Below are 27,522 nucleotides of genomic sequence, written 5' to 3' on the forward strand. Positions count from 1 at the left end.
TGCCAAACATGCCACACTTTGCCCTTGGGAGCTTCAACCACTGTAACGTTAAAAAATATATCACAATATTCTTTCACCAAAGGGCAGTAAAACTCTTGACCTATACTGTATAGTGCCTTAAAATATTTATCTCCTTGGAAGTTTTCACATTTCATTGTTATGCAATATTACATCACAGCATTTTAAATTTTGTTTTTGTTGTTGATCAATGTATTAAAGTTAAAACAGATCAGTAATTCTGTGGGGTATCCTCCCTGAAGCAGGTCCTGGAAGGCTTATAGGGCGTAGACGATAAAATGAATGTGGCAAAATATATGGAAATCCTGGAGAAAAACTTGATGTTGTCTAAAGGAAACCTGAACCCACGGATAAGATTTGTTCTCCTGTAAGACAACAGCCCCAAATCGATAATCAATAAATCGTGTTCACGTCCATCTTCAAACATAAAATCAACAAAATCAGCAGCATGAAATGTCGTTTAAAATTTGCTGCATTTTTACTCGCCAAACAGCAGATGGGGAGATCTACAATTTACACAGGCATGAACTCTGGGTAATGAGCTTGCAAAAAATAAAATAGCCATTGAAGTGAAAAGGCGAAATGTCCACATTGTATTCAGGTTTGGTTTGCGGCATGCACATACATACACACACACACACACCAGCTACACTAAGTCAGTGCAAAAAACAAACAAGTGACATTGTTGTTGACTAGTGAAAAACTAGCTGGAATGAGGACCAAAATGACCATGGCTTTTTTTCCCCAAACAATATTAGAAACATTTGTTAATCACCTTTTACAGTATGTTAGAACATTTTCAGTGCATCACTAAAGGCTAACAAAATGTTACTGCCAGTTTCTCTTTAACATGAACGGAATTGTGCTTTGGCATGCTTAATAAGTAAATAAAATGAATGTGTGTTTTTGTAATGATCGGTGGCTTACACTATAGAAGGGGTTTGCTTATCGTTGCATTTGATAGTCTGTGCCATCTGTAACGACATGCATTTTCACAAACGTTTCTTGAGCAACAAGGTGTAGTTGCTTTTCTTTACTCAAAATAAGCAGCATACATTTGACAATAATTTTCTGTAGAATGCACAGATTATGTGCTCACCACAAAAAAAAAGCTAAACAGGACCATCTCAATCCCAAATGATCAAATCCACAAAAATCCAGATATACTGCATATGTTTACAATGCATAAACAAAGACAACAATTTTCCAGATACTTTAATCAGTAATTACTAATCAAGATAATTAAAAAGATGGTAATGTAAAACCTCTCATAGCTATGCATTATTTTTGTACTGTGGCTGTAAAATTAAAAAACGCATATGGATCAGAGAATAACATGAATGGCGAATGTCTGCATGTGTTGTTATATCAAAGCAGGACTTTTCACACAAAAATAACTGCCTGAAAAGAGAGACAATGACACTGGGTTCTTGCTTCTTGCAAACTATACAGCAAAGAACACTGTTCAGGGCAGGAACACAGTGATAAACGAGCTTGTGGACATACTGATGCTGACAGAACAGAAGTACAGGTATCTGAAAAGTAATGGCAGGCAGGACTGCAGTTCTGTAAAACAGAACAATAAAGGCTCTCCCTTTGTTTTGTGCTACATTCTCTTTGTTTTATCATGTTTGAAAAGAAAACTTATCAGTGAATGGTGCATGATACCCTATGGAATACAAAAATAACTGTCAAAGCCACAGAAATCAATAAAAAAAGAATGTTGGTTCTGTTACAACAGCCTAAAATATGGCCTCTTAGGATTTATGTTTCAGGGGCTAAAATAATGGCCAACTAAACAAAGGCTGTAGCAATACATAAATCTACAAAGGTAATAGCTTAACAAGATATCCCAAATAAAGCAGTTTATGGCTAACTGAATTGACAGAGTAGCCAGTGGTGCTTCAAGAAGACAACCCTCAACTGTAAGGGGGAAAACATACAAAAAACAAAGAATACATTTATATAATACAGTATATGAGAAAAAAGCACCTGCTGGCCTTTAGGCAGATAGAGGGGGGCTGCTATTACAACTTTACCGTGTATGTTATACTAGTCTCTAAGAATCAACCATGAATCTAGACGAGTACAAAACGGTACTAAGCGTCTACAACTCCATCACCAAAAAAATCCCCCCGTTTCCTTAACCCTCCCATTCTTTGTCCATCTGATCTTTTGCTTCAAGCTTCTTTTTTTCATGATTAATGGCTGGAATCAGTCATTTATAGATCTTTTCTTGGCAAGGTCATAAATATCTAAGAAGAGCTATTTTGCACTGATGCAGTTTGAATTGTAAATGCAGTTGTATAAATTGCTGCATTGCTAGTCTAAAACCAGCAAGACCTCAGTGCATTATAATGGTGAAATGGAGGTGTCCATAACAAATGAAGGACCCCAAACCCACCCGGGTCCCGCTCAGAATTCTTCCCATATCACATGATGTTCTTTTTAGCAAGCCATACCACATGCACTTCAGAACAGGTAGTCAACCTGAAGTTGTGCCTGACCAGTACTTTGATGGGAGACCGCTGGAAGAGGTGTAATGAGGTCAGCAAGGGTTACTTACCCTATGGTCTGTGTTTGCATCAGAAGGTGACACTGTGCAGTAGAATCGGTGCTACCCTTTGGTTGAAAGGTAAAATTGGGGTCCTGACTCTCTCTGGTATTAAAAGAGCAAATGAGCATCTTTCAAAACAAGTAGGGTGTTTTCTGCGGGTGTGACATGATGAGGTTGTGTGTATTTTAAGAATTGAGGTATTTATTAGTTTAATGATTTTAGCGACTACCAAGTAATGAGTGGTAACAAGTTGCAAGTGAAAGCGTGAGACCATGTGTGCCGATTATTGGCAGGTGCGGAGAAGCAACCGCACACAGCTGGGAGCCGCGAGATAAAAAGGGCTTGTGTAAGTGCAGGAAATGCAAGGGAAGGAAGATAAAGGCGCATTCAAAAGAGAAGCTGGCAGCAAGTGGTCAAGCCTGCTGACAATTTCATGAGAGGTAGGATAATTACTGGAGGGAGGACTCGTGCGTTACTACTTGCCATAACTGAAGGAGGTGTCAGAAAGAGAGAATAAGGATTGAAGACATTGTTGCAACAGGGTGGAAGAGTCAGAGTGAGACATTGGAGGCTGCTGGAGAGAGGCATTGTGGCATTGGTGCCCGGGTGGTTGGAGTTCCTGCGAACTTCACCAGAGTTCTCATTCAGGATTCCAGAAGAAGGAAGTGTTTTACAGTATGGATGAAGAATGGCACTTTATTGATTTTAAAAAATTATTGAAAACTTACTGTCATGGTTTTTATGACAATAGTTTAATCTCAATAGTTATTTATTTTGCAATGTACTTTATAGTAAACACTGTATTATTTTGCACAAAATTATTTGCGTTTGTCAATTCTCACTTGCTACTTGTCCATCCACAGTTTATGAACTACCAGTTGCCCTGACAAGGGACAATGCCAAGGTGCTGCTGGCCCCTACCCATTCATTCCATCTCTAATTGGCTCTCTCTCTCTCACCCCTTCCCCATCTAATTGCCAATGTGAAGTGAATGTACTGGTTCAAAACAGCTGCCGTCACTTCATGATGCTACACAATTGTGATGGTTGGAGTGGCTTCCCACTCCTCTACATAAAGCGTTTTCAGTAGTGAGAAAAACGCTATACAAATGTTATTTTGTATTATTAATTCATAACCATATTTCTCACTAAAAAGAACCAATGTCTCAATTCACTCCACTCACTGGACTAGTTTTCTCTTCCATCTTGACACAGCTGGGCCTTTTTTTTTTTTTGCTTTAGCCTTCTGCTGGAATAAGACATGCCTAATGTTGAATGGTAGCAAGAAAAAAATATTTTCAAGTGGACTGCACTAAAGACAAAAATATAAAAACAAATTAAGAAGGTGATCTTTTATATAATAAACAGAAATTAAAGTAGGACTCCTCCCAACATTGCAGCCCTTAACTTCAAGCACCAGTTCAAATGAGCATGGTTGTTTGACCACGTACATAACAGACTAGTAATCTATTAGTGCAAACTGACAGCAAAGCGGTTTGCCCCGAAGATCTGCATACATTTTTTATGCCTTCCTTAACAGAAACTGTGTCACAATAAATAATACTGTATACACCTAGCAGATATCAATAAAAATAAGGTTAAAAAGCAAAACATAATAGAAAGGGGTGTTTAAATTGGCAAAGTAATATTTAGCTAGTGGATAGTTGTGCCCGTGCGGCAACAATTTCTTCAGATATCTGATGTCCCATCATAATTGACTGGGTTACCTTCAGCAACAGCTTCTCTTTCATTTGCAATTTTTAGTGACCTTTTCTATTTGAAATAGTAACGGTGAAGCACAGATACAACCACATGGGCAACACAATGCAAATGATATAATATGAATTGCAGCCAATCGGCCACTGGATGTACTGAAAATTGTCTGAAGTGTTCAAATCAGGAGCAGCAAGAGGGTAGCACTTTGCCAGACTAACTGTTGGGGACACATCCTCTGTCTATAGTGAACTTGGAAAACTTGTATATTATAAAACATTCATGGCTAGAAGGCTGTATATGCCAGCAGTGAACCTATTAACTCATGTGGATGTTACACCCTGTAGTAATCGTTCTTTTACCTAACTTTCCAGTCAATGACTGGGTAGATTAGAATAAGATAATATGATCCAGGTGAACGAGATATCCAACCATATCTGCAATGGACACTGCATTAACATGTTAAGAGTATACTGTTGAAGTTAGAAGTGCTAAAAGGAAACATGACTAGTGACTTGATGAATTGGACATGAAATATAGGTTGTTGACTTTTTTGACTCTAAAATGCTGTAAAAGCAAGCAAAGTCTCACTGGAAGGTAAACTATTTAGAGACAGGTTATTTCTACTCCCACATCGGAAGATGAACTCTAGCATCAAGTACCACAAAATATTGACTGCTCATTGAAGTTAGTAAGTTGGATTGTCAAAGGTCCCTCTCATATCTCAGTTCCATAAGACCAGGTATAGTCTTCTGCAAGAGAAGAATCTAAGAACCAGGGATCTGTACTTTATTACAACTTTAAACAGAAAACACAAAGAGTGGAAATTTTGATCCATTGGGCAATTCCTGTTATATCTACTAGAACAATACTGGACCCTGAAAGGAAATTAAACTAAAATAAAGTGGGTCTGGTTAACATATATAATCAGACTTAGATAAAAAAATTAAGATCAATGGTCTAATGGCTGTTCCTAATAGGAGTTCATAATGATAATAAGTTCATAATGGGAAGGGAATTTAATAGCATATTAGACCCTGTCTTAGACTGGTCAACAATGGTTACCACACTTCATTATCCAAAACTGCTACAATAATCTTACGCTTCATGAAGGATCATAACCAAAAACTCATGGAGATTTCTCTACGCATACTCAAAATAAAAATTCTTCATTTCTATAGCATATCATAGTTATATGAGAAAGGACTACTTCTGCATTGGCAACACCGTTTTGTGCATTCTTTAATGTTGCAAATATAATGCAAGTATCATCTCCGTTCCCCTTAGTTTGGAATTTAAATCATGAGGCTATACTGATACAACATATTATTGGGGAATGAACCTTTTAATTCTAGTGAATGCTTACTTTATTAAACTTATTACCTCTCAAATTGACTTTTTCAAAGAGACCAATGCATATCCAGATATATCTACAGGAACACTTTAGGAGGTGTTGAAATCCCATCTGAGAGGACAAATTATATCATTTGGGACTCATAAAAATAAACTAAAAACTAGACAGACATTAGAATTGCTAAAATTTCTTAAGTTGACAAAGAATTCACCAAATGACACACTATATAAAAATGTTGTCACTAAAAATAGATATTAATCTTCTGACAGCAAGAGAAAAAGATCAATTAACCTTAAAGTCCTGGCACAAATAATCATAAGAAATATAAGTCTCTATACATATCAGAGTGTAATGAAGCAGACATTCATGGTAATACCTTCCATGACAATTTAGAATTGCCATAAATTAGCCCACAGGCTGTATAAGAAAAGGATAAACCCCTGTGGGCTATTGAAATTCAGAAAGCTACAGGTCCCGGATGGTTACCCAGTGGAATTTTACAAAGGATGTCTGCTAAATTTGCACATGTTGCTTGCTATGCTTGAACAAACAAAAACATATTTTACCCTCAAACTATTCCAGGATCATGATTAATGTCTTTTCAAAAATAAAATAAAGATGTTTTTGGCCATTTTATAGAACAATCTCATCAATAAATAATGATGGCAAGATATTGGCTAAAGTTTGGGACAAAAGAATCAAGAAAGTGCTCCCTATAATAATATCACAAGGCTGGATTTATTTAAGGCAAATAGCTATTGTGACATATTTGTGGTTTGTTGGATGTACTGTACACTTCCTCAAGTCACATACATTTTTATGTTTTTAAATGTGGAAAAAACTTTTGATAGAGTATATTTTTTGTAAATTTGGGATTGGTCCATTATGTATCAGCTGAAATAAGTTACTTTCCAGAAACCCAGGAGCCTCTGCGTGTATAAACAATATAAACTAAGACCACGCTGTCCACTATCTCTAACGCTGTTAGCAAGTTCTATTGAACTGCTGGACATTTGCTTCTCTGACATAAGGGTCTGACTGTATTTCTGATAGAACAGACTTTTACATTTCTTCATTTTGTTTCACTGAAACTTTATTTTGATTTTCATATTACTGTATAACATTTCTGCATATTGTAATGCATATTCTGTGAACATAGTGACCTACAGGAGGCCTAGTGAGTTTATATAGGAATAAACATCACAAGTTTAAAGTCAGCTTATTTCAATGGTTTATGATTTTGTAAACTATTCATGCCAGTAAACAAGTAACATTTGAAAGCAATTAGCACACAACCTAAAAAGCATTTATCTATTTCCCCACCTTAAACTTATGGATCATGTGGTGTACGTTAAAATGTTATATGAACAAATTATTGTTTGTCACAGTCACTTCCCTTCACTCTATAGACACAATCTCCAAAGGAGACTGACTTTCCCTTATAAGTAACTGTTAAGCAGTGTCTAGACTCTGAAGTGACATTTAAGTCAGTGCCTGTCCAACCTCTGTCCATTTTAGGGTAGCAAGGTGTATACTTGTCTATTAAAACATTATGTTCTATTATTTTGGGGAATACATTTTTGTATCAAGCAATATGCTCTTAGAAAAGCATGTCTCTTGCATATTTTAGCATTTAAGTCCTACCATGAACCTGCACTACATGCTGAGCATTTCACACAATTCTTGGCTGCCATCCAGCCCAGTGGAGGCCTCAGCAGTGTTCTGCCTCTTTGCCAAATAGGTCACTGCACACATGGGCCTTGTTTAGGGGTGAAAATAACTGGTCTGTGCTCAGCTCTGTGCTTTCTAGCTTTACCAATGTCCTCTTTAAAAACATTAAATAAACATGAATGTTCGTGAAAGGAACGTGAGACAAAATATTTTTGCTGCACACAATCTAACAATTTATATTCACTTTTTAATACTTTTAAAATAAAGGAGAAGGGCTTAGCATGCAGCATTTTCAGAAGTTTCTCTAAATGAAGGCTTGGCAAGAAACATGAATCAGGAGAGGCTTTTACTTGCTGGGATGATTAAAGAAAAATAATCAATCTTGGGCCAAGTAAGAAATTATTAAAAAGAGAACATTCCAGCTCTAGCAACAGGGCTGGACTGGCAGGACTGAGTGACACTACATTATATGGAATACGGGATAGAAAATATGGGACACTCCCAGCTAGAGAGATAATTCATTGAGTGTTTTTATTCAGTACTCCAGACATGCTTCCAAAATAATGTTGTTACATTTTCTAATAAAAATGTATGATCAATTTAAAGTTTCTTTTTTTTAATTAAATGTCTCATTAAATGTTTTAAAAAGTTGCATGCATGCTATTTCTCTAACATAGATGGCAAAAAAAAAAAAAACAATAATACAGTATAACCCTATTTTTTTTCCCTCTAACACAAGTCTTAACATCTGAGAAAAAAAAATGAAGACAGATACATTTATTATAACTTAAGTTCTCACTAGTTGAAATATTGCTGATTTGTTTGCTCAAAAAGAGGAAATGTCAAAGAATAGAGAATGTCTGGTCATTTTACTCACTGCTAGAATCTTAACTGGGGAAATGGATTACATTATTTTGAAGGAAGCTTATAAAATGTTGAGAAACTACCATTAGTATCACTGGCATAATATGCCAATAACTGAATTGAAGATTGAGATTGCTGAACGTTGGGTAGTGGATAGTGTGATTACACTGGATTGGCAATTTGACACACCTACCTATCCGCAGGCAGCACAGTGTTTAGCATTGCTGCTTACCCATCTTAAGGTTTCAGGTTACACAGATCTGGGTTTGAATCTGAGACTGGTCACTGCTTGTGTGGAGCTGGCACAATCTGGGTGTCTGCATGTATGTTTTCCTCATATCATAAATAGCAGCTTACAGTATTAGGTGGAGTGGCGATTCCAAATAAGTCCCCAATGTGGGTGTGTGTCCTAGGAACGTGAATACACATCAAATGTGTGGTGTATTAATGCAGGCCCATATCAGTCCCATGTGTTACACAGTTGTTGCATACTGGCCTGTGGATGGATGCTCTTTGTTTTAAACCACAGAACTGCCACTGACTGGATGTTTTTGGGTGATGCTACACTCTCAATATACCCATCAGTAACGATTACTGTTATTGAAACACTCTTGCCAGGACACCCAGCTTCTTCAATACTTCAAGGTGCATTCATCATTAGCCTTTCCCATTCTCCTTTGGAAATGTATGCACACATGATCACTGGACATCTACCTACAGGCTGTACACAGCATTGTGTGTTCTCATACAACTCCTGTTACTTACTAAACAGTCAAAGACATGGTAAAGGAAGGTGACCGTAATAAAGCAGTCACTGAACATAGTGCAGCACTAAAGTAAAAAACCGCAATGTCACCACTTACAGTAATGCATGCAGGAGGACATATGCCTGGTGTTTCACTATTTAATTCTGATCCTTCTGCACAGGTTTTTCTGAGTTTCTCTCTCCTCTATTAGGTTTTTGAATAAGAGGATTATATTTATTACAATGGTTTTTGGTTTAGCTGCTCGTGTCACAATTTGTATATGGGCTGGGAAATTAGTGATGCAATGGGATAAAACATCATTATTAAAGGTCATATCTGTATCTGTGATTATGGATAAAACATTTAGATTCTTGAGGTGTTTTTTATTAAGTTTCCTTTGTACTTTGTTGACAAGTTTTTGGCTCTTCTTTTTTGACTATGCTTTAACTACGTTAATCGTTTAGTGAGTTTGTATCTTATTTTTTAATTCTCTGTAACAATCTCTGCCTGCCTCCTGACTACATCACTTCTCCTGATCCTCTTCCTTTTCTGGTGATGTATTGTAATGTTAGCACAACAATGTCAAAATTATTACAAAAAAATACATAGATCAAAGTAAAGCCATTAACGACAGTCTGTTTTGCTTAAGTAAATAATTAGATTTGCCAGTTGATAAGGTAAATCATACACTAACTTTTATAAACATGGCTATCTGCATTAGCTTTATTATGTGGCATTTTGTTTTATACTGTCATCGAGTGAGAAAGTTCTTCCTAGCTTATACAAAGAATATACTTTCTTATATTTTCCACCTATTTGCCCAACTGCAAGTTTCATGAATTAGCTGAAAAAAAATCTTATGGGTAAAATCCTGACCTACATCATTCTGAATTACAACAAACACTGGATAAGGTCTGCATGATGTCTCTTTTTAATTTTCCTTAGCTTATTGAAAAGGTGCATGTCATTTATTACAAGGAAGCACATAGTAGCTATTTTCTTAACAGATGCTGGAGATGATAAATCTCTTGTAGCCTAATTCCAAGAATTGCCCACAGTTCTCTAAATGTGGTCTACTTTATTGCACAATCACTGTTTGTTAGGCACCCCCTTCTAGGGATGGTTTTAAGTTGCTGCCAGGACAGACAAACAGGATTAGATAATGGATAATTTATTATTGTTTATGCACCAGAAACTTGTCTTTGTAATGCTCAGGGTGAATGTTTAAAAAGTCAGAAAAACATAAAACAATATGATTTCTGTTTGCATTAGTGATTTTGTTTTAGTTAATATTATTGGTACCCCTGCATTTTAAGTATATCATGTACAGTATCTTCAGAAATAAATGGAAACATATCAAGTTTTGATCATCAGAGTATTGTAACAGAATGTCCAAAGTAATATAACAAAAAGATTTTAGCATTGTTTAGCATGCATGTAGTTTTTTTTCCCCCTCACATTACCGTTTACTATTTTTGTACTTTTGGATACATGTTCTGGGTCACTGTCCTGCTAGAGGACCCATGCTTTTTGAGCATGCCTAGTTTTCTAACATTGGGTAGCATTTTCCATGATAAAATGCCCACATAATTCTATGATTTAACAATTCTCTTAATATGCTCAAGAATTACAGCATATGAGGGAGCAAAATTCTGAAAACTTCACCATATTTAGCTGTAAGTAGGCTATAGTTCTTTTTATGTTTCATTTCATAGCCTATAGCCTATTATCTGTTCTCTACTGCCAAATAACTCTTTGGGTTTTGTCTTTTCATATAACATTTGCTCAGAAGGATTTTGGTTTCTCTAGATCGGTTTGTGGACATATCGCTTGTGATTTTTTAATAGGCCCTTCTTAGTTTAGTGTACTGCATACAGTACACTTTGAAACCATCACTCCGGAACAGCTTTAAATTCTTTGGATGTTTTAATAGGTGTTTTTACACAATAATCTTCAAAAACTTGAATCAATTTTTTTCTTTTTTCCCTTCCATCAGTTTGTTGCTGATGATGGGGTCACAAAATGTCTCCATACCATTATTTCTGTGGCCATATCCACTGTCTGTTTAATACTAAGGTTGCGTGTTTTAAGGTCCTCCCTAACGTTTTTGTTGATAGCCATACTTTTTGATTTCCATAACTTGTTTAATTTTCCAAAGACTGCAAGAGGATAGTCCAGTTCTTCTTTTGACATCTGCCATGGTGCATCTGTCCTTTGTTAGCTACCCACCCAAATAGAAAAATTTCTTCACCTGTTCTAAATCTCCTCTCAGCTTTATTTTTAGCTGCTGTTGCTGTTTGGACTTGCTTATTACCGTTGTCTTAGGTTTCAATACTGTTGATCAGCAGTTCATATCTCCTGCTTGTCATGTCCACTTTCTCTGTGAGTTCTTGTAACTACTCTTTAGTTTTAGCAATGAGATTGATGTTGTCAGCAAATCTGAGGTTATTTACCACCTCAACTCTGATCTTTACACCTGCCTCTATGTCTGCCAGGGCCTCCTGTATGATGGCTTCCAGAAGAAGGATGAACAGGTACAGCACCAAGATTCTTCCCTGTTTGACTCTGACGGTCACACGGAACCAGTCTGCGCACTCACCGTCTACTTATACAGCGCTAAGTGATTTACTATACATAACTTCAAGTAGCAGGATTAAATGTTCTGGTATTCAACATGTTCTGAGAACCTGCCAAAGCTCCTTTCGCCACACACTGTCAAAAGCTTGTCTGAAGTCCATAAAGTTATTATACACTGACCAGAGTTTGTTCACAGTAGTTTTGGATCAATTTTACTCTTCCCACATTTATCTAGGAGTTGTGATAACCAACAAACGTCTTGGTGAACTGTATAACAATGAATGCCAATGGATCTGGAGATGACCCTGTGCCCTTTTGCACCTTTAAGTTTGGTGATAATAGCATTCTGACAATCTCTGAGAGGCTTCTTGTCTTCAGTATTGTCAACAAGGAACCTGGAATTAAAATGATCTAAGGCAATTTACTGAAGGTGATTCTAATTTCACTGCAATAAGAATCTAGTTCTTCCAATTAAATTCATTTGAATCATTTAAAATGGTGCAAAAATTGTGCCATGGCAAATTTTCAGCTTTTATACAATTCCACACACCTCCTTTTTAATTGCTACTGTCTGATCCTATGCTGTTCTGTATCAAACAAATGAGTATAGACTACTGGTCAAAAAATTTAGAATTCCTCAGTTTTTTTAAAAAATACTAATTAGTTGAAAAGCAATGAATGACCTGAAAAAAGGAAATTCCAGAATAGTACAAATTGACCTTCTTCAGGGAATAACAAATAGGTTACAACCTACAGATGTTTGCAGCAATTAAAGCAAATTACACCTTGCAAGATAAAGCAAACAATTTGTACAGGTGTCCCCACTTTTGTTGATTACTTAAAAACCCTCTGTGTCTTAAAGCAGAGTTGGAATAGACTTTGTTACTACACTCTCTCTGTAGTACCACTTGGGACAATATTACAGTAATAATGGCAAGAAAACAAAAATTAACAAATGAGAAAGAGCATTATTACCCATAGAAGTGTAGGCCTTTCACTTAGAGAAATTGCAAAAAGAATCAAAGTGTCAGTGAGTACAGTGGTGTTCTACATAATCCAAAGGCAAGTGGAAACTGGAAGAAAATCTGATAGGAAGAGATCTGGCAGACCCAAAGTCACAACCTCATCAGAAGACAAGTTTCGGAGGGTCACCAGCTTGTGTGACAGGTGCCTCACAGCACAACATCTTCAAGTCGGGCTTAACGATGGGTGAGAAAAGCAAGTCTCAGTTTCTACAATGAAGAGGAGGCTAATAGTACAAGCTGAGTGACTAAAATCAAATGAATCAAAGTGTTCTGCTGATAAGCTACACAAACATATATTAGCCTCCTTATCAATAAACCAAAAAAAAACATTTCACAATTCATTCATTATTTAAATAATTGATATTAATAATTTCCACCTAGGTCATTGGGCTTAACTTTCCCTAAAAGTTTAGAAGATATGTGCATTTTACCACATTATTTTATTTGGGTACTGGCTGTGTATGCAGTTGATCAAGAGCATTACTGGAAAAGTTCTAATGAAATATGTCATTGTAATTAAGTGAAGGTTAGCTAAGATAATCACATCTCTAAGTACAAACCAAAATTTTGTCTTATTTCGCTGGTTAGTAGGAGACCATACTCCAAAGTTTAATTACATTTATTAACTCATCTATTTCCTTTGAACCACCTTCTACAATACTGTGTTGAGGATTAATACAATGGTAATTATATAGAAAAACAATAAAGTTACTCTGTTTAACATTCTTTTCAAGTTAATGAAAAAGTAAATTGGTCTCTACTAACAACTTAGATACAGTGGATTCAGAAAGTATTTGGACCTTTTTTTGCCCACTTCATTGTGTTGTAGATTTCACTTTAAATGGATAGGTTTACCATTACTCTAAACTCAATAATGAAAACATGTTTTGAGGTATGCAAATTTATTAAAAATTAAAAATGGAAATCTCGCTTACATGAATGGATTCAGATCCTTAATTGAGTGCTTTGGCAGACATTACAGCGTTGAGTCTTCTTAGGTAAGTCTCTATAATCTTTTCACACCAGGGTTCAGGCAGTTCTCCCTGGAGATTCTCTCGGGCACCATTAGACTGGATGGGAAACATCTGTAAACTGTCATCATCAGACTTCTCCACATAAGTACTATGGGGTTTAAGTTTGGACAACCTAAGGACAGTCACCATATGGATAGTATTAGGCAGTTGATGAGCAGTGCCTAGTCTTTGCAAGACATAGTGCTTGGTATTCTGCCCAAAGAGTTCAACCTTTATCTCGTCAGAAGAGAGAATCTTTCTTCTCAAGTTCTTGGAGTCATTTAGGTGCTGTTTGGCAAACTTTAAACGGACTGTAACATGCCTTTTATTCAAGAATGGCTTCTGCCACAAACACCTGATTGATGAAGTGCTGATGAGATGGTCGTCCTTCTAAAAGGTTCCCCCATCTCAGCAGAGGACTTCTGAAGCTCTGTCAGGAATGACCATAGGGTTCCTAGTCACCTCTCTGACCAAGGCCCTTTTTGCACTTTGTTTTGGCCAAACAGACAACTCTAGGAAAAGTCCTGGTGGTTCCAAATTTCTATCATTACACAATGAGGCCATTGTGCTCCTGGAAACACTCAAAGCTATAGAAATATTTTTATACACTTGCCTTGATCTATATCTCACCACGATGTAATCACAGAGGTCTAGTGAGACTTCTTTGGACTTTATGGTTTGATGTTTTGTCTTGACACTCAGCGTGAATAGTGGGACCTTGTATACGCAGGTGAGCGCCTTTCTAAACGGTGTCCAATCTATTCAGTTCACATCAGGCAGACTCCACTCAAATTCTAGACACGTCTCAAGGAAAATGAAAGCAATCAGGATTCCCCTGTCCAGAATTTGGAGTGACAAAGCAAAAAGTTTCAATATTTATATAAATGAGACTTCAGTTTTACATTTGTATTAAATTTGTAAACCTTTTTGAAAACATGTTTCTCTTTTATTATTTTTGGTTATTGAGTGTAGATTTATGGAGTAAAATAACAAATGTATCTATTTAAAATTATATCCACAACACAATAAAGTATGTAGAAAGTAAAGGGGTCTGAAAACTTTTTCAATTAACTGTATGTACTGATGTCAAAGTGCAATTTATCAGATTACTAATGCTGCATAATCCAAGTGCCCAGGTACTGACAGCTCATTGTATTGCCATTCACTAAGACTCCTGTGCACAGTGAAGGGGGTGAATGTAAAGAGAGAGAGAAAAAACAAAAAAATAGAACAAAAACAGAAAAGCAATCCAATAATTACAGAATTTGTGCACTTTAAAATTTTAAAAACCTATTGAAACACATCTCTTTCCACTTTGAGGATACATTATAAACAATTGGGCCAAGTTGAAAACAAACCCATGTTCTTTTTTAATAATTTATAAAACAAAATAACAGTGATTTGGAAAAACCAACTAAGTACTAATCAATGTTTATTTTTAGAGGAGCTTTCACATAGTACACTATCACAAGTCGCTTTATACACACAGAGTAACACAATTCAAAGAAAACCAGAGAGATCACAGGAAAATACACATAGGGTGTTACAGAAAAACCTTAAGAACGAAGGAAATTTTTAACTACGAGCTGATAAGCAAGACCATATTAATGCAGCTATGTGGTTGTCACTGAAAATGACTTTGCTTGACACTGCTAAGCTGAGTTATATAATTCATTCACAGATTTTGCATGGGCTACAGGTCAGAAGTTTCACAGGCTCACTACTGAGTAACTAACTTTTTGTGGTTTAGCACTACACACAAATATGTGTTTAAGGTAATTACGATATTAACCCATCACATTTGTTTCCAAAGTTATCTGCACATTGTCTTTAAGAATCTTTTGGTATTTTACTCCCTTGGATGACCTTCTTGGTCAGACAGTTGTTTCAGTCTATATTCAAACACTCCCACTACAGAATCCTAACTACACCTGGATTTAAAGTAATAGAAACTATTGTTAGGGTGAAGCACCTAATGACATTTTTATCAAGTATACTATTCACACTTATGCAAAAGCAGTGTTGCATTTCCCCAAGTGTGACTTTAAAAAACTCTAAACAGCTTTGCTGATAAAAAAAAAAAAAAAAAAGATTCATTAGCGTGAGGCTTTCAACAAAGGGACCAGCAATGGCCAGTAAGCTCATTTTTGTTTAACAGCAATAAAGTAATCAACACAAATGCAAACACTCATAACTATAATAACTGAAACCCAGGACACATTCTAAAATGCCACAGTAGTACCAAATTGAAACATTCAAAGACTGAGTACTGTGATCACAGAGACATCTCTTCTTTTGCAGACAACAGCAAGCAGGAAGTGAGGCAAAAGAAAAATAAATGCACATGGAGATGGAATGTCCAGGGATGAGATATTAGCATGTCATTTTATAACATAACATTTTGAAAGCTCCTTCTTTACTTTCAGATATCCTACCAAACAATGGAGACCAATCAGAATTGTTGATTTTATTCTGAAACAATAAGAATCAACAGACCTGACCAGAAATTTGAATGTTTGGAAGGCAAGTTGCTATACCAAAGCAAATGTACAACTCTGAGCATTGTTACATGTAACAATGTGTAATTTAACAAAACAAAATTTATTGTGTCTTATTTCCATTCTGATATGCCAAACAAGTATGAAAATTTTGAAACTCTAACTTTATATATAGACACTGTAGGTATTAACTCTCATATTATAAACCCATACAGAGACTATAGTATTATTTTCAACAATCACAGTTATACTGCTACCACAATAAACAAAGTTAACAGAAAGAGTTAACAGTTAATACAATAGGAATCTCTAACCTTAGCAAAACTCCAAAGCTACAAACCACACAGTCATTGATGGGATTTAATTGGAATCTGTCAGTACTGATCATATTATACCCCCAAAACAAAATTATAGTACAGCACAGCTTACCCCAAAGTAGTTTGGAAATATAGCTAACTGAGAAAATATAGTAAAATAAAATCTCTGTTGAAGTCTTTGGAAATCATTATGTAGAAACGTATAATGAACTCCCCAACCCCAGTAAGGTACCTGTATTCCCTGTGTCACTGGAAGGTTGGCACACCCTTCCATTCTTCAGTCTTTTCAGCTTGTCCTTGCCAGGGAAAAAGCCGTTGCTTTGTCGCTGAAGGTTATTTACAAAGTCAGTGAACTCACATTTCCAGGTTGATATATGGTGCAGTCTGGAGTGTGAGTAGAATTCAGATATAAAGCTGGAGTCTGTTGTCCTGGGGTGAGCACTTGGAGGAGACATGGGAGCAGCTTGGTTACGACAAGGCTCATAAGTGCTTTTTGAAGGCGAGGGGCCCTGAACACTAATGTGGTGAGCACCATTCACTTTAATGTTACTGTGCAAAGGTGGCGGGTCTGCTGGACAGCTCAAGTTCAAGTGTGTGTCTGCATTTTGGTTACTGTACTGCTGCACCCCACAGTCTCTCATCTCACCAAGTTCTTTGTTTACGTCCTTCCTACTCAACAGACTACAAGGGCTCTTGCCAATGGAAGTCCTTCCAGGATGCAGTGTCTGTTCCAGTGGTTTTAAGGCACCATTAGAGCTGTGTGCGTGGCCATTAGCAAGGGAGGCCGGGTTCTGGGAATGCTTAAACGCATTCCAGTAGTGGACTGGAGATACAGACTCCAGTTCATTAAGTTCAAACTCTTCCTCTTCTTCCAGATTATCCAAGCCATTCCAACCATTCAGTTTAACTGTGACATTTTTCATAATATCTGGTAGCTTTTTTGCTGTACCATTCCTAAAAAATGAAAAAATATAAGAAACTTATGACTGTTAACAGTAAAAATACACAAAATCATGAAGCAGCAATATCCTTGTCAACTGGGTCAAAAACAACTGGAAAACTGACTTCCTCAATTAAATCTTAACTTGAATGTTGTACAATTTACACATGTTCAAATAGATCATATCTGTAGAAGGTTGTTTACCCTTACAGTTCTAAACAGGCCTTTAAGCAAATTAAAAGATTAGTACTGACAAAGACACATGTCTATGTATGTCCTCTGGCAAGTACAGAAATCTAGGAAGTGCAGTGTTTGGTTCTGCATAAATGGAGAGAAAAACAGGAGAGAGAGCCAGTGGAAGATTAACTGCTAGATTCAGTCACTGTCTTCAGTGAAGTCACAGGCACATGACAAGTCCATTTGTGGTATAAAATAAAATTTTGATTAAATTTACACTGACATCAGAAAGCTGTTTACATGTACACATTTGGATGCACTTTTTATGGACCGTTGTGTAAGAAAATAGAAGGCATAATCTCAACAGAGGAATATTACTGGGATCACCTTTATAAAAGTAACATGTTCAAAATGTGTTTGATGATTATAGTTAGGCAAGGTAAGAAATAACAAAAATGTCAGTTTCCTACAGTTAAAACAGTTTTGGTCAATATGTGCAATGTGGAGAAAAATTATATGTATACAGAAGAGGAGTTGGGGCTGTGTTTTCACTACAATAAAAACTCTTTTTACTGTTTTTTGCAAACATGACACATGTTAAAAAAATATTTGCCAATAAGGTTTTGACAAAAATATTACCTTACTTCAAAGTTTAGAATAACTGACTCATTCGTAGACTAAAATGCTAAAATGACACAAACAATATTATTTCATGTTCGAGTCTTATTTGTGCATTAAGGTCTTTTGCAGTATTTAAAAAAAATAACACAATCCTTTTAGTTAATCATTCCAAAATGCATGCTCTAATGATTTGTCTTTCAGAAAGAAATTTGGCAAAATTTTGTAGAAAAAGTTTATATAAACTTACTTTATTAAAAAAGGAAAACAAATCACATGTCATATAGAGAATGAAATATTTTAGTTTCAACAGGGTTGGAAGAAGAAAAAACTAATCAAAATTAGAGGTTTATAAAAGCATCTTCTAAAAGCCAAAGTATCAATGCAAATACAAAAGAGGTGGGCCGTATCTAAATGGCCACATACTGTGTACGTGCAGGAAAATTGGCTTTCAGTTGGCCTTTTGTTTTGTTGTTTTGATATTGGTTTCTTGGGGACATTGGTAAGCTAATTCTTAAAAATGAACTATTGATGATTCTAGTCAGTCAGACTAGACCTGTTATATCCTAACACAGGGTCACGGGGGTCTGCTGGAGCCAATCCCAGCCAACACAGGGCACAAGGCAGGAACAAATCCTGGGCAGGGCACCAGCCCACCGCAGTGCACACATATATATATACAGTATATACACACACACCCTGGGGACAATTTAGGTTCGGCAATGCACCTAACCTGCATGTCTTTGGACTGTGGGAGCAAACTGGAGCACCCGGAGGAAACCCATGCAGACACGGGGAGAACATGCAAACTCCATGCAGGGAGGACCTGGGAAGTGAACCCAGGTCTCCTTACTGCGAGGCAGCAGCGCTATCACTGCACCACCATGCTGCTCCATTGATAATTTTACTAAACATTTAATGTATTTTAGTATTATGAAATGCTCATTTATTCAACCTTATGTTTCTACTCCTAAAATTGTGCAACAACTTTCTTGGATTAATTAATCAAGGATAAGCCTCAAAGTAAATCTATTTCTGACAATGTGCTTAACCATCACAAATGTACTGTAGTTAGATTTCCTCTACATCAGTCACTTGAGACCAGTTGAATGCAGGGGGGAAGTAAGAAACTGCACAAAAAATGTACAGAAAACACTAAAGATTAGTATGTTTTAATCAAATAAATACTGAATCCTTCCAAGTCTTCTGAAACACTGCACACAGCCTTTAACAGTTATACGTAAGGTTGACTCCACACAATAACTGAAAAAACTGAAAAAATGCAATATGACATAGTATTGAAATTTTAGCAAAGAACTGCTTTATAGATTGACTGTTTATAAATGTAATACCTTGATGGCAGAATATTGCAAATCTTTATATAAAAAAAAAACTTGAAAGGGTTCCTTCATTAGAATAAGAACTTTCATGGCGTATGAAATTAATGGAATAATGTAAAAATGAAATTGTGACATATTCTGAGAAAGCCAAAAAAGAAAGGGGGTATATATATATATATATATATATATATATATAATCGATAAGTATATTTTTACAGGCTGTGTCTCCCAGCAAAATGTTACAAAACTTCCAGTTCAGTCATCCACAATGAGAACCTAAAACAGACATTTAAATTTGCCATTATTCAAACTGGATGAACATAAAAACCAGTGCTACTGTATATTATGCTTTTAAAGTGACATGGAATGTGCTTACTATAAAGAGAACAATCCACATAACAATAATCATGATGCTGGTCAGTCTGGCTATATGGCTTCTGAGGGTGGGCTTATCTTTTTTCTTTCTCAACAGTCTTAGCATTACTCCTATTTTTACACTCATTGCTCCATCTACTGGTCAAATGATAGGGGCTTTTGAAATAAAAATTCCTTAATGTGAGAAACAACACAAATTTCTGGTTACAATATGCCTTAAAATGGAAATATACCAGTAGCTATATCAAATCCTTTTTTTTTCATAGCATATAACATTATTGAGGGGTGGGTTGTTGAAATCAAGTTTGATTTTGAATAGTATGGTTTGATTTTCAAGAAGTTAAAACGTAGAGACTTGACAGGCGTTCGCGCTTAAGGCAAACAAAAAAATAAATATGAGACCTTTAAATAGTATCCATGCAAACACATTACAATATTCTTATTACTGTGAGAATTTACAACTGTCAAGTTATAAAAAATTTGAATATACGTATTAAAATTGAACATTGTTTTATTAAATACTAGGGGGCTTCACTCGCCCATCCCTGGGTTTTGTTTACCGGATATACAATTAAAAAAGACTGTTAGTTTCATGGGAATTGTTACATATGCATTATTTTAACTTTTATTTTAAAACTTTGTACAAAAAAATAATTTTAATTCCGGCCCCGGGCGTGGTTACATTTCTTTCTCGCAGGACATATAAGGCTGCTAGCGTTATGAAAGGGGTGCGGATGACCACACGCTAAGGAGATGCCGTCGGATCATCTGCTGTCTTTCTGCTGTTCGCGAGCTGCCTGTTCTGCTTGTCTCGCTGCCCAATCATTTCAAAGCCTGTACAGCAGCTGTGCTTTTGCCACTTCGCATCTCTGTCGCTCGCATTGTGAAGAGGGTGGGGTGGGGGGGGTGAGGGTTAGTTTGGCTGAACGCACACTAAGGAGAAGCATTCTGATCTTCGGCAGGCTTTTTCCTGCTGGCGAGCTGCGTGTTTTGCTTGTCTCTTGTCGTTGTTTTAAGAGCTGGGAGCACATGAAGCATGTCTGCCAACAGCAATCCAACAATTGCTAGGTTAGATGTCTGTGGACTTGTTTTAAATGATGTCTTAATGCCTTGTCTCGCGTGATGTTGTAAACATAATACTTGTCCTTTATTTCCGGCCCTGGGCGTGGTTAAATCTTTTTCTCAGGACGTATAACGCTACTCGCATTGTCAAGAGTGGGGGTTAGGGGGGCGACTGAACGCATGCTAAGGAGGTGTCGTCACGCTGCTATCACTCTTCCGTGCTGTACTCCGCTCTCCCTCAATCGGACCCAACAGTCACTTAAAACAAAAAAGGCTTCAACCTGGCTGGGACGCTACAATACTTTCAAATCTTACTCCTTTCATACTCCTTACCTTTCTCTGCATGTGTATCACGCCATCGTTTGTTTGAGCCTTTCGAATTCCACCCCTTTCATAATCTCTTATCTGCCTTTTTTTCTCTCCAACGCTTTTGGGTCTCTTTTCTCTGCGCTGCTCTTTCTTCTTCTTTTGTTGATATTTCATCTAGAACGCATTGTCCTTATACGCTTTATATGTGCTGAGTGCACATGATCTACGTGCCTTTACACGACTGAGTGTTATTTGATATTGTTTATCTCTCGCCGGTCTTTTAAGTGTCTTCCGAGAACTTCTGAGAAGATCACATATCGTCACCCTGCTTTTCCTTTCCAGGATTTTTTTATAATAGAGAGATTATAATCTTAACCTACTGAAATTTCTGTAAGTACTGTATTTATATTTAGTTTAACAAGATAAGATTTTACACCTAGCATGTATTATAGGCTGCTCTTCTATTGAACAGCAATATAATATACCGTATATTAAGTGGAACACTTCTGAATAATCAAGTTCAATTTGTTTGACAGACAGAAAACAAGCCAGTAAAAAACTAATACAATAGGACTAGGAAAAGATCAAATTAAACTAATAAATAGTGTAAGGAAACTTATCAAAAATAAGAGCAGCCATCCTGCATTTTATAAATGCTATGTCAATTACTTCCGGCTCTAAGACTAACCTCTTAGGCTTTTAAACTTGAATTGTCATCCATTTAATGGCAAGATTATTTTTTATTCTTTTACATTTTAGCGAATACTACTGTGTCTGTTTTACATATCTGAACTGAATCTACAACTACTTTTTCCAAGTTCTAAATTACAGGGCAAAGGAAGAAAGAGCCAGCACTGAAGCATGCAAGGAAGTGAATGGTAAATGCCACAGCTTTTTAAAAAATGCCTCTGCCGATAACTGGTCATTTTATTTCAAATTTCTATTATACTAAGTATGGAGGATTAAGTCAATGGACACAGTGTCTATTTTTCATTCTGCTTTTTTTTTTTCATCTTCCAAATTAAACATGTCATACTTAATGAATAAATCAAGTCAGCACTAAATTGCACTAGTTTTTTTTTTTTTACCACTTTGAATGAATTTACTCCAGGCCTGTCTTCTCTTACAATTCACCAAATACAATTCATTTGGATTTTCACTTTTAAGATTTTTAATTCAGTTTGTTTTCATTGTAATCCTTTAAGAAATTATTCTATGTTTCATCACTGCATCCTTCTACTCATTTTCTGAGTTTATTTTGTCCACACAAATAACAAAGGTACATATAAACACAATTTCAAACATGTTCCTACTTAAAAAGTTATTATTTGAAAAGTAAACTTGTACTTACACCCTGGTCTCCAATTCCTTGGGAATATTGCTTGGACCTGGAGTAGGTTCCTCCAGTTTGCATACATTGTTAAAATTGAGGCATTTCTGCCTTGAGTAAAGTTGGTACTGGAGATATGAAAGGAGCCTGCCAGCCTTTATACTGTAAAGAGAACACACACACGTTCAAGTACATGCATTAGTTACAGCATATTAAAGATTTTAAAGTTCACCAGCTACAACTTATTGTAAGATGCCATAAGAAAATTACTAACTTAAAGTAATTCATTATAAGAAAAGTAGGAACTCAGAAGTACAGTATTACTCAATTATAGGCACATACAAATTGTTATATAAATAAACAAATCCATCTTTGTTAAAAGAAAAAGTGTTGATGATTATTATACCTGACAATATTTAAACAAAGTTTATTAGGGTACTGTAAGCTCCATTTCCCCACAATTTTGGAGACTGATGGCAAGTTTTATATGAGATCAGGTCTTTTAACATTTATGTGTAGCACCAAATATAATAATAATGAAACAACAGTACATCCTTGTTGTATTTTGCATTTACTTATTTAAAGAAAGTTTTTATATATTATTTTGTATATTTATGTATGCCTATTTTCTAATTTAAAATACTGTATTTTATTTTAAATGCACAGTTTTATTAAATTATTTTGCACAACATAAAATATTAATGTTTTATTATCTGTAAATAAAATAAATAATTGGGAACATATTTGCCAAACAAAGAAAAAATGCATTCAACAAACTAAAAGAGAAAAATATAGAACACATTATAACATTTAAGATTTTTGTATTTATTTTGATTTTCATGTTCAAATGTATTGTCATATGTACATAGTACAAATCACTTCTTACCTAAATGCCTCCTACAGGGTAGGGACAAATATGATATAAAATTTCAAAAGCGTGATACCAAATTTCAAAAGCTTGATATCAAATTTAAAAGCAATGATATCAGCATTGTAACTGCTCATATCATGTAAAACAGATTAAACGTTAAAACGGACTGCCATACACATGTTTGAAGATGTCAAGGTACTGGTGGGCCTTCTTAGGTCATCTTGATTTTACCATATCTAGAAAACTAATAAAGGGGCCCAATTTCTCCACTTCTGTCATACTATGATAAAAATTAATATATTGTGGGGATATACCTTCTATGGATTAATAGTAATAATTTGAGGATGTTTCTTAATACTTTTTACATGAGATGTACCTGACACCACCCAAAACATGCTGAGGTGCGTATTTCTCAGCCAGTCTGAGAACGCAGGCATTCTACAGAATAGGATGATTCAGTGTGTCAAACAGACTGTTATGCATACTATCACTCTGTGTATGTCACTCAGATCAACGGTCATTCAGGTAGGTTGATCTTCCTGGCTGTATGGTAGACAGCAATTACATAAAAAAAGAAACATTGGATAGATCCTGAAGTTTTTTAGTCATGAAATATGATAGTTAAAGATGCTATGAATCTAGTAATTAATAAATTCCAAATTGGCATATATGCAATATGAAATACTAGCAAAATACCCGCGCTTCGCAGTGGCGAAGTACTGCTTTAAAATATTTATTAAGAAGAAAATTAAACCTTTTTAAATTGAGGGAAAATATACCAATAATTATTTGTTATGGATCTCCTTGTAAACCACATTGTCAGTTCGGCCCTCCGGTTGTAATATGACTAAGCTGTGCGCTGAGCTTACTCTTGAGCATGCAACGTACAGTTGGCCATGTGAAAAGCAATCTTGTCTCAAATCTCACAGCTTGGATTGCTGCTGTCATAATCGGTTTGAGTTTCATGGTTTGTTCCAATTACGACAGTATTTGCAGGACTTGTGTTGAAGTGACATTCGGTTTCATCAATAACTTCACATCCAGCTTTTGACAGTTTAAACATTCAGAAACATTAAAGTGTCCACTACTGAAATCGTCACCTGTCAATCTAAGATGTTTAAGAGGCATTGGTGGTTGTTGAAAGGTGTAAAATATTTGGCCATTTCGGTACACTTGAAAGCAACAACCGAACAATTCAGTGGCAGCCATCAACTCACATGCAGATGCATAGGTGAAGGGCTTAAGCATTTTACTCTTATAGTGCTCCTGTGTAGTATAATTATCTCTTGTACTGTCATCAGTCCACACCTTGAACCTGAACCTGTCCCAGTCATTCAATACATAAGACACGATGTTCCTCCGGATATCAAGAGTGAGCCTGATATGGCCGTGCAAATTTCTTGAAGATGGGCCCATAAGTAACAAAGACCGCTGAAAACTTTAATATGGCGGCCGACAGTGGCATCATACTACCGAAATAAGTAAAAAATTTCAGCCTTCTACCTACACGGGAAGTTGGAGAATTAGTGATGTTGGAAAGTTCAATATGGTGGCTGACAGTGGCGTCATACCACCGAAATAAGTACGTACATTGGTTTCGGTTAGCGCAGGGAAGATGCCTACCAAATTTCGTGAAGATGGGGCCATGAATAAGAAAGTTCAACATTGTTGACCGTTATGACCATTACGCGTAGAATTTCGAAATGAAACCTGCTTAACTGTTGTAAGTAAGCTGCAAGGAATGAGCCTGCCAAAGTTCAGCCTTCTACCTTTCACGGGAAGTTGGAGAATTAGTGACATTGGAGACTTCAATATGGCGGCCGACAGTGGCATCATACCACTGAAATAAGTACGTACATCGGTTTTGGTTAGCGCAGGGAAGCCACCTACCAAATTTCGTGAAGATGGGGGCCATAAATGAGAAAGTTCAATATGGCGGACATTGTCGACCATTATCGACCGTTATGACCGTTACATGTAGAATTTCGAAATGAAACCTGCCCAACTTTTGTAAGTAAGCTGTAAGAAATGAGCCCGCCAAATTTCAGCCTTCTACCTACACGGGAAGTTGGAGAATTAGTGATGAGTCAGTGAGTCAGTCAGTGAGGGCTTTGCCTTTTATTAGTATAGATAAATTGCCAGTACATGACTTACAGGCTTCTTCAGAAGCAGTGCGCAAAGTTATGCAGGTCATTAGCCCTTTCAAAAACTTTGGAAGTAAAATATCAATAGGTAAATCTACTTTCTGTTAGTTAACCATCAATGGATCGTGTTTATTAAACCTCTCCTTTAATTTTCAATATTTGATTTTAGCCATGTACGAAGTATTGTTGAAAAGCTCTACACAATAAATGCATCCAAACCAGACAAAGGCTATAAAATATTCATGGGGAAATTTCTTTATTATCATCTTTCTTATGCCAGTATGCTACCAGTTTCAGCTAACCTGAATTTGTTTTATATTTAATGTTAGCTTGCTCCATTTCAACAGATGTCAGTATTTTGCAATAGGGGTAAAAAGAGGTTAATTAGCCGTTATCTTACAAACCAATGATATTTAACCTATGTTTAACTATCAACCCAAAGATGTACAGATTAGGTTAATTGAGGACAATAGGTTCACTTTTGTGTCCAGTGATGCCTGGAAAAGCACTAGTTCTCCGTAACACCAAACTGTATGAAAGGCCTACAGAATGGACTGAAGAAATTTAAAAGATTGGGGTACAACCCTGGCCTGGTTACTGCCTGTGTGAAGTATCCAAGAAACTAATGCTTATATTTTCTTTTCTTGGGTACTCACATCCCTAAGGTGTGTAATAGGCTGGCTCATGACTCCAGATTGTACTACTTTGAGCAAATGTGAATGTATGTGAAACTGTGCTTTACTTTGAGCTGGTGACCTGTTCAAGATTGGTTCTAGTCTTGCACTTGATGCTGTAGAGGTACTCCAGTCTTCATTAACCTACGTAAATTAGACTACTTCTAAACTATCAAGTTCACAAAACAGATGATGGGTGGATGGATGAATAAATATATTTTGTTTTTGTTTCAGAGTTCCCATTTGCATTATATAACAAAGAATTATTGCAGTGTTGGATTTTTATACATATAGTGCTATATATATAGTTTTTATTTCTCTATTATTTCTGACTTGGAAATTAAGTTTATTTTTAGTTTGTCATCATAATGTATCTTTAGGTATGTTTTTATTTAACAAAGACATTTCTACTTTATTTTTTGTATATAACTGCACTTTCGCTTGGAAATTCTTCTTCTTTCTCTCACCACACCCATAAACCTTCTTTTAGGCATCCTCTTTTCCTCTTACCTGGCAGCTCCATCCTTAACATCCTTCTCCCAATATATCCAGCACCTCTCCTGTGCACATGCCCAAACCAATGCAATCTCGCCTCTCTAGCTTTGTCTTCCAACTATCCAACCTATCCTGACTTGACCTTCTAATGTATTTGTTCCTAATCCTGTCCATCCTTGTCACATCCAAAGCAAATCTTAACATCTTTAACTCTGCCTTCTGTTTTTTGGTTAGTGCCACTGTCACCATCCCATATAACATTGTAGACCTTCCTTTTCACTCTTGCTTTTAACTGTCTGTCACAAATAACTCCTGACACTCTTCTTCACCCTGCTTGCACTCTCTTCCACTTTCCCCATTACTCTGTACTGTTGATCCCAAGTATTAAAACTGACCCACATTTGCCAACTCTAATCCCTGTATCCGCACTATTCCTCTGACCTCCCTCGCATTCACAAACATATTCTGTCTTGTTCCTACTGACATTCATTACTCTTCTCTTTAGACCATATCTCCATCTATCTCCAGGGTTTCCTCGACCTGCTCCCTACTCTCATTGCAGATCACAATGTCATATGCAAACATCATAGTCCATGGGGACACGCGTCTAATCTCGTTTGCCAACCTGTCCATCACCATTGCAAATAAAAAAGGGCTCAGAGCCGATCACTGATTTAATCTCACCTTTACCTTGAATGCATCAGTCACTCCTAGTGCACCACTCTTACATACTTCTCTGTCACTCCCGACTTCATTATACAGTACCAGAACCCCTTTTTAGGCACCCTGTCATGTACTTTGTTTAAGTCTAACAAAGACACAATGCAAGTGCTTC

General features: G+C 36.3%; 1 protein-coding gene across 2 annotated transcripts in view; it reads right to left on the bottom strand.

Annotated features, from left to right (window-relative positions):
• rev1 (REV1 DNA directed polymerase) overlaps window positions 1–27,522 on the bottom strand; it is a 242,618-nt gene that overhangs the window by 51,601 nt on the left and 163,495 nt on the right. For both annotated transcript variants that reach the window (XM_039743936.1, XM_039743937.1), the window contains 2 exons: window positions 22,525–22,665; window positions 16,585–17,306 (listed from right to left, as the gene is read on the bottom strand). In XM_039743936.1, coding sequence (XP_039599870.1) covers window positions 16,585–17,306; window positions 22,525–22,665 — 863 coding nt within the window. The remainder of the gene's footprint in view (window positions 1–16,584; window positions 17,307–22,524; window positions 22,666–27,522) is intronic.

This window comes from Polypterus senegalus, chromosome 2 (assembly GCF_016835505.1).
Source record: "Polypterus senegalus isolate Bchr_013 chromosome 2, ASM1683550v1, whole genome shotgun sequence".
Taxonomy (NCBI): domain Eukaryota; kingdom Metazoa; phylum Chordata; class Cladistia; order Polypteriformes; family Polypteridae; genus Polypterus; species Polypterus senegalus.